This window comes from Protobothrops mucrosquamatus, unplaced genomic scaffold (assembly GCF_001527695.2).
Source record: "Protobothrops mucrosquamatus isolate PMUCROS unplaced genomic scaffold, P.Mucros_1.0 scaffold_117, whole genome shotgun sequence".
In the NCBI taxonomy this organism is placed as follows: domain Eukaryota; kingdom Metazoa; phylum Chordata; class Lepidosauria; order Squamata; family Viperidae; genus Protobothrops; species Protobothrops mucrosquamatus.
This window is the reverse complement of record NW_015386193.1, coordinates 237,667-245,124: the sequence shown is the minus strand read 5'-3', so window position 1 is coordinate 245,124 and position 7,458 is coordinate 237,667. Positions and strand designations below refer to the sequence as shown.

The 7,458-nt window shown below is 40.0% G+C and overlaps 1 protein-coding gene across 1 annotated transcript in view; it reads right to left on the bottom strand.

Annotated features, from left to right (window-relative positions):
• Nucleotides 1–3,952: 3,952 nt before the first annotated feature.
• Nucleotides 3,953–7,458, bottom strand: part of TMC1 (transmembrane channel like 1) — a 48,532-nt gene continuing 45,026 nt past the window's right edge. Inside the window, exons 17-20 of the mRNA XM_015816689.1 lie at nt 6,268–6,393; nt 5,846–5,924; nt 5,641–5,743; nt 3,953–4,200 (exon numbers count right to left, since the gene is read on the bottom strand). Coding sequence (XP_015672175.1) covers nt 3,953–4,200; nt 5,641–5,743; nt 5,846–5,924; nt 6,268–6,393 — 556 coding nt within the window. The remainder of the gene's footprint in view (nt 4,201–5,640; nt 5,744–5,845; nt 5,925–6,267; nt 6,394–7,458) is intronic.

The following is a 7,458-nucleotide window of genomic DNA, read 5'->3' as shown; positions in this document are numbered from 1 at the left end:
GCATGCATGTACAGATTATTTTAAAAGAAAAAAGAAAAAGAAAATAGGGGGAGCCTTGGATACCATCTGGGGGTATCACATATTGATATCCCGGCTGATATTGCAGAAGATGACAATGCAAGAAAATGAGAATCTCATTGTCAGGAGTTCTTAGCTATATAGAATGCCTCTGATTACTCGAGCTCTCCCCTGTGACCCATTCATTTTTAATTTATTAGGTAATTTATGCCTTAGATAATAACAGCTTTCCTTTGCTCACTAATTGTATTTCCTGGGCAGTTTATCAAGTTACAGTTGTCTCTACAGGCAGAAGATTCTGGGGAGAGAAGATATAGTTAGCTCCTGTTGCCTGCACAAAGAGATATTGTGAAAAGGAACCAAAGGGCTGGTGCAAAGGGAAGAAGGAATGGCCTTGATGGACAGAAGGAAAAGCTACTACCAAGACACCCGCCAGATAAAAGTAGCCTGAGTTGAAGCCAAGAAAGGAATGTGAGTAAACAGACAAGCTCTTCCCTACTTCACATGGAGATAAAGGGATGGAGAGAGAACACATTCAACCTTGCAAAGTTATATTATAATAACTGTACAATAAAAGTACTACTGTACTGTACAGGTTACTCAGCCTGATCTATCTTGAAAGACTAACAATATTTTGCAAAGTTTTGATGAAATTGACATGGGTTTCAATTTTTCTTTTTCTTTTTCTACTGGGGCTCCCCCCTCCCCCCCCCCTTTTTTCCTTTCGAAACTTGGGAGGATTTTCTGGATTCAATATAGTGCAGGAGATGATACTTGGAAGAAAGGAACTTCAGGAGTCAAAAATCCTCTCTGTTCATAAACCTAGTTTTGAAGCCAATTCTCTGAAAAGCAAAATAAAAAGTCTTTATCCTTTTTTGGTAAGCTTGGTTTGCATGTATTTCAGACTCAAGAAGTCATGCACCATCCAGATTGTTTCTAAAAATGTAGAGTGCTGTTTCTGTTTGCTGCACGACCCATGTTTAATAAAACGAGAAAACAAAGAAAGAACGGCTTTGTGCCGCTTTTTCAAGTCAGGGAACCCCAAAAAGATGACGGCAAGCAGACACTTTGAAAGCCAGCAAACACTCAGCACCCTCCCAGTTAGGACATCATTGAAGTTTCATCTCGTGGAGGTTTTTGACTAGCTTATACAGACAATGCTCTACGTATGAATAGGTTATATTCGTAAGCCTGTTTTGTTTGCCAGTCCAGCAAGCATAAAAAATATGTGCAGTACAGTTGTTACCTTACAGACATGGCAACACCATGTTTCCCTGAAAATAAGACTGGGACTTTTTTTTTGCCTCCAAAAGAGGCACCAGGTCTTATTTTCGGGGGGTGTCTTTTATGCTCACCAGCAGGTCCACTTCTGCGGCCGAAGGAGCAGCTTCATTCTGCAGCTGCATTCCGGCCTGCATTTCGTAGACAAGCCTTTCCGGAAGGCCTCTGCAGCCGAGTACCAAGCTGTGGATTCAATCCATAGATCGGTTCTTGGCTGCAGAGGTCTTGCAGAACCGAGCAGTGGATTCGATCCATAGCTTGGTTCTCAGCTGCAGAGGCCTTCCGGAAAGGCCTGTGACTGAGAAATGCAGGCCTGGCTGCAGAAGACGCCTCAAAATAAGTGGGCCAGTGAGGCTGCAAGGTAAGCGGGTGCAGAGTGAGTGGGGCAGCTCCACCCCCCTGCCCTAGCTTGATTTTTAGGTGTGCGCCTCACCCTAAAACTAGGGCTTATTTTGGGGGTAGGGCTTATATTAGGCTCACACACACACCCCAAAATCAAGCTAGGGCTTATTTTTAGGGTAGGCCTTATTTTTGGGGAAACACAGTAGTGCCCATAACTCCAGCCTTGAAAGTCCCAGAAGTCAGGAGAAGGTGGGAAAGGGTTAGTTGCTGATGCACCACACACCAGAAGCTAACCCTTTTCCACCTTCTTCCAACTTCCAGGTTCAGACACTTTTGTTTGTATGGATGAAAGTTTACAACTCAACAGTTCGCCAGCCAAGTAATGTCTGCATAGGTTCTGATCCATAATTAAGCATACCAGCTTTGCAATGGTCTCATCTCACTGAAGTTTACAACGGAGGAGAGGACAAGCTATCTTATCTTGGAATGCTTTGCCCTCCTTCTAGAATGAGACGATCAAGGTTTAAGGTTGAAGATTTCTGATAAGAATGAGACCATGAAGGCTAAGAAGTCTTTGTTTATACCAAGTGGTGATGAGACAGAGTCGAGAACTATCTGCTTCTCAAGGTTAATTGAAATGAAGATGGAAAAGATCACCCTATTCTGCACAGGTGCTGGTCAGAAACAAAACATGGCCCAAGTATAACCCTTTAGTGACTGAAATGAATGCTTGCTTAATTCGGCATTATACACTGAATCATTACTTGAAAATATAAATCTATAGAGAGTTCTATGCCCATGCACTAATGGGAAAAGATACATATCGTTATCTGATTCCTCTTCATCAGTCTTCCAGTGGAACCACCAACACTACACAACTTGGATATTTTAACACACATGAGCTAGCATTGGGATGGGCAGTGAAGAGATCAAGTTTCTGGAGACCAAGCTGTTCGGGGCTATAAAATCAAAATGGGTTATAAAGAATGCTGAAAGAATCACTCTAAACTGTGTGACCGGACTTCAAAATGGCAAACGCAGACCAGGGTTTTATAAACTGATCCACGGGGTTGCAAACATGGTGACCTTCCCTATGCAGGTAGTCCTCCATTACAACCGCAATTGAGACCAGAATTTCTGTTATTAAGCAAGGTGGCTGTAAAGTGAATCACCCCTGATTTTATGACCTTTTTTTCTCATGGTTGGTAAGTGAAACAGTTAAATGAATCTTTGCAGTTGTTAAAGCAAATCCAGCTTTCCCTATTGACTTTGCTTGTCAAAAGCCAGCTAGGAAGGTCACAAATAGCAATTACATGGCCCAGGATGCTGCAACTATCATAAAAACATGCCAGTTGTCAAACAACCAGATTATAGGGGTATACTGCAACAGTCATAAGTGCAAGAACCAGCCATGCCATCATAACTTTGAACAGTCATTAAACAAATGGTCATAAGCTGAGGACTACCTGTACATAGTGGAATCCAAACTGGCAGTGACTGAGCAGGAAAGGGAGATATGATGCAGACATGATGAAATCTTGAAATAAAAATATCAGCCCAACAGGGAACTTCTCTACCAGTGGCAAATCCCATCCAGGAGATCATTAGGAAGAGAACTGAAAATAGGCCTATTCATAGACTATCGCCCTTACACAAATCTGGGGAGGCAACGCTTGGGAGTGTCCCTTCTGCTCACTGCATACAAACAGACAAATCATAGATCTAGAAAATGAGCAAAAAGGGAACAACAAAATGAATATACTGTTTTCCTATGAGCACATTTGGGTTCCTTGCTTGGAATGAAGAGGGGAAAGGGACACACAATAGAGCTGGATAAAAGTATATATGACATAGATATAGTGGTGTACATAATGTTTCCCATGTTGGAGCTTAAAGATCCACGGAAGCCCAATGTAGGGAGACCCCAGTCCAATTGAAGAATCATGTTCACAATAAGCATTTGGTCCCCATCCTAGGTGGGGACTTCTGGGAGTGGAAATCTACACATCTTAAAATTGCCAAATTTGAAAAACAATTGTTTAAATACTGTTGCTGAGAAGCAGCAATAAACAGAAATTATCACCTTCCAAATCAGGCTTGTGAGCTTCCCAAATGCATTGAGACTATGACTTAAAAAGCTGGACTAGATCCCTCCCTGGCTTGATCCAGCAGATCTCTTCTGATACATTCTGTGATGGTTCATTTAGCAATCTTAGCGGTTCTTCCTACTAGTTATTATTAGATAATTACTCTTACTCATTTTTTAATTGCAGCATTACAAATATGGAAACATATTGCTGGGAAGTTTTTCTTATTGGTAATTTAGATGTGGTCCTGGCATCCTTGGCTGAAAAGCTCCACTGGGTGAATTTCCAGGATGTCCATTCATGCTTTTGCCTCGAGGTGCTGGTGCTCGTGTCACTGCTATCTGGGGAGGAGGTGCGGGGCCACCCCCTCGGCCTTTGCAGGGAGGGGGGAGGTTTCCATTGGCTACAGCAGATCTTTCTTCCTGCTCTTGAGGTGACTTCTTCTTGGACTCCTTCTCTCCTTTGTTTTTATCTGAAATGGTTTTGGGAAGAGAATTGTTGATTTTTAAAACCCAGTGCACAAATGTGAATTTCTAACCAAAGCCCTTCCTAAATCCTCTTGTGGTTCTTTGTGGAATAAGTTCATGAGGACTAGAATGCACCAGAGATTATATGTGGAGGGGTTTCAGGGTGAGGTTAGCATCCTCAGAACGCAATCAGTAATAAAACCGATTGAAAGTTCCAATTTGCTCTTCTATCTTTAGATCAGAAACCCAACTGAGTCTTTCCTTTGAATGAACTTTGAAAATCAGAACTAAGGGAGAAGGTTTGGTTGTTTAATGGAAGTTCATTTAATTTGAGCAAAACTATTTTAGCTTTGGAAAAGCAAATGTACACAATTATACGAAGCTGTATAACTGAAGTAAAATCAATTCAAAATCAAAAATGTAGGTTTCTATCTGCACCTCTGTCAAGACAAGAGGTCATTAGCTGAGAATGAAGCACTAGAAATTTTAGCTATTTTTAATGTAGAAATGGATAAAGCTGGTATGTGGAGTTATTCCTTTGTCTATTAGATTTATGTTGTCTTTCTTATTTGAAGGATTATATGCCACATTTCAAAAGAAAAATATCCTCCAAAATAACAAAAAGTATTATTATCATAAAATACCATTTTATGCCTACATTGACATTTATAAGTTTATGAAGAATACTGGAATATTGTATACAAGAATAGTATAACGTAAGAAAGGAATGAGCTTCAGCCTAAATCGTAGGTGCAGAATCTGTTTTGCCCTTTTAGTGTCATGTCTGGGATAAATAATAGGGACTGTAAGGCCAGAATGAAAAGTAAATATAATTAAAATATCATTATCATTAAATATACTAAACACAATTGCCCACCTTCTGTGTACTTAAATTTCCATTCTGACATATTTATATATATTTCTATATATATTTATTTTTTCTTATTTATTAAATGTATATGCTACCTGGAGTCAGTGAGGTGGGAGGCATAAAGAGGTGAATAGAATAGAATAGAATAGAATAGAATAGAATAGAATAGAATAGAATAGAATAGAATAGAATAGAATAGAATGGATCAATTGGATGTGACTTTTGGCATGGCTCCAGAAGCCAAGATTCAGGGAGAGATACAGTTTGGGTATCCATGTCCTAAATAAATCAGGAAAAAAATGCAATCAAGAAAATAATTAACTCTTTCCCCAAATCAAAGGCAAATGGACCTCAATATCCAAATGTCAAGGATAAGGAAGCAATCCATAATCCATGGATCACATGCAGCCACCAAGAACATCCATGTACAGAACAAGATTCCTTAAGATGACTAAGGAAGATTTTTCCTCATCAGGTATGGAAAACAATGAGAGGGAAGGAATCATTCTAAAGAAAAGTACTAAGAATAAGGGCAGGGACTTTGGAACAAAAGAGATTTCAAAGCGTTCCTCACCTTGGCCTCCCTTGGGATTGTTCTGAGTCTCAACAGAGACTTCTTCGTTGTCCTGTGGTTGCTGAGATTTTTGTTTGTTCCTCCTTTTGTTTTCTTCAGATAGCTGGGAAAGAAGAATAAAAAGAAAAATCTCATAGTTAAATCCGATAGAATCGCTGACTAACGAGCAAAAAGAAAATCAGTCCGGTGTCTTCAGCCTTCTTACATTTTGCAATTTCTTCTTGAGCTCCAAATTCATAGCCTGATATCCTTTCGATGTAGCATTGAGATAGTAGATGCTCAACCTAAAGTGGGGAAAGCGTATATATTTTATGGCAGTTAATGATGATGGCAATGACAATGGTATAACAACCATCTTCAAGTTCAAAAGATAAAGTTTAATGACTTATAAAAGGGAGGAAAAAGCAGGCTGTGTGGAATGGAATGGATATACGAGTTCACAAACTACAGATTGTTCCCACCGAGATTAAAATCCTTTCTGATTTTCTCTGTCTCTAAAATTACCCACTTTACAGGGCTGTTGTGCAGATAAATAGGAAAGGGGGGCTCACTGAGCTTCTTGGGGGAAAGGGGGGACAGCAATATAATAAACTGAATAAACATTGCGATAGGGAATGTTGTACGTACACCATCAGAAGAATGAAAGGTAGGATCACACCAGGATTGGAGACCAGACTGAAAACTTTCCGAAACCAGGAAGGGAAGTCATGCTCCAGAGTTTCTCCAATGACTTCAAACATTCTGGTTTTACCACTATTAACAGAAATACACAGAGATGTAAATAAAAACCGGATGAAGACTGTCTGACTTCAAATTAATACCAAATAAAAAGAAACAGCATTTCTAACAATAGCAAGAATATTGTTACATCAGTCTGGATGGTTATCAGATTCCAGAGTGTATTAAGAAAGAATCCTTTCATGGAGACTTCTTACATAGGAATTTCTTCAAAAGGGTAATCTTTGTTTGAAAAACTTCCAGTTATGGACACCCTATACTGTAATTTCAGGAAGGAAGCTGTTCCGTTATCTCATGATAAAAAAAAAAAGGCTCCTTATTGGTGAAAAGTGGAACAACACAGTGGTTAGAATTCAGTATTGCAGGTAGCTTGGAGTTTTGTCCTGACGGAGCTCAAGGTTGACTCAGCCTTCCATCTTTCCAAGATCGGTAAAATGAGGGCCCAGACTGTTGGGGGCAATATGCTCTGTAAACCACTTAGAAACAGCTGTAAAGCACTAAGAAGTGATATATAACTCTACATGCTCTTGCTCTTGATATTATTTTCAATTTGGATTTTTCTCTGTGAAGCTCCCATCTATTGGTCACAGTCTCCCAGCCCTAGGAAACAGGGAGTGGCAAATCACTTCCAAAATCTTGCTTAAAAAAGCCCTTTAGGGATTTGTCCAGACCAGGGGTAGGCAACCTCGGCTCTTTTATGACTCGTGGACTTCAACTCCCAGAATTCATGCTGGCTCAGGAATCTGGGAGTTGAAGTCCACGAGTCATAAAAGAGCCAAGGTTGCCTACCCCTGGTCCAGACAGTTGTCAGGAATCAAAATTGACTCAAAGGTGTGTGCCCATAAACACACTTTCACATACACGACTATGAAAAATGTATGGAGCATTTCTGCAGATCACCAGATCAAAGATTATTACAAATTCTCATAGCTAGGACTACCTTGCACTTTTCTATCTCCTTCACCAATTTTAGCCCTCAAACATTGTCAAAATCCTTAAATACAATTAATCTGCCCTTTTGAAGAGTTTCATGTTCCGAAAGGCAGGGACCTCTAACTCTCTGACACTGAGCAATGATGT